Source organism: Etheostoma spectabile, unplaced genomic scaffold (assembly GCF_008692095.1).
Source record: "Etheostoma spectabile isolate EspeVRDwgs_2016 unplaced genomic scaffold, UIUC_Espe_1.0 scaffold351, whole genome shotgun sequence".
Classification (NCBI taxonomy): Eukaryota; Metazoa; Chordata; class Actinopteri; order Perciformes; family Percidae; genus Etheostoma; species Etheostoma spectabile.
The window spans coordinates 78329-78977 of record NW_022605590.1 but is presented as its reverse complement, the minus strand read 5'-3'; the positions used below and the strand labels follow the sequence as shown (position 1 = coordinate 78977).

General features: G+C 43.6%; 1 protein-coding gene across 1 annotated transcript in view; it reads left to right on the top strand.

Moving 5' to 3' along the window:
- LOC116686301 (A-kinase anchor protein 6) overlaps nt 1-649 on the top strand; it is a 123142-nt gene that overhangs the window by 48367 nt on the left and 74126 nt on the right. The window contains exon 18 of the mRNA XM_032511276.1: nt 154-297. Within this exon, the coding sequence (XP_032367167.1) occupies nt 154-297 (144 nt within the window). The remainder of the gene's footprint in view (nt 1-153; nt 298-649) is intronic.

Below are 649 nucleotides of genomic sequence, written 5' to 3'. Positions count from 1 at the left end.
GTTGCCTTGTACCTGTGTAATGACAACAAAGTTGAATCTAATCTAATCTAATCTAATCATAGACATATAAAAAGAAAACCATGTGTGGCATCGTGTCCTGATTTTTTGTTTTGCACATGAATATTATGATAAAGAAACCACTATGTCCTGCAGATGCCCGATGGCCGTGACTCTACCCAGAAGGCTTTGCAGAACGTGGACGACTGGGATTTGACCGAGCTCAACCCGGACTGGGAGGCGGGGGAGAGCGACGAGAGGGAGAGCGGGGACGACATGCCTTCTCTCCTGCCACCGCTGGTACACATCTTATGTTTTTGACTCCATGAATACTGGAAAAAAAATGTGTTGATTTCAGTTCTTTCAAATCAAGGCTGAAGACTTTTTGGTTTGATGCTACCTGTTTTTAAAGAATTGTTTACACTCACCTAAAGAATTATTAGGAACAACTGTTCAATTTCTCCTTAATGCAATTGTCTAATAAACCAATGAAATGGAAGTTGCTTCCATGCATTTAGGGGTGTGGTCCTGGTCCAGACCATCTCCTGACCGCGTCCAGACCATCTCCTGAACTCCAAACTGAATGTCAGAATAGGAAAGAAAGGGGATTTAAGCAATTTTGAGCGTGGCGTGGTTGTTGGTGCCAGACGGG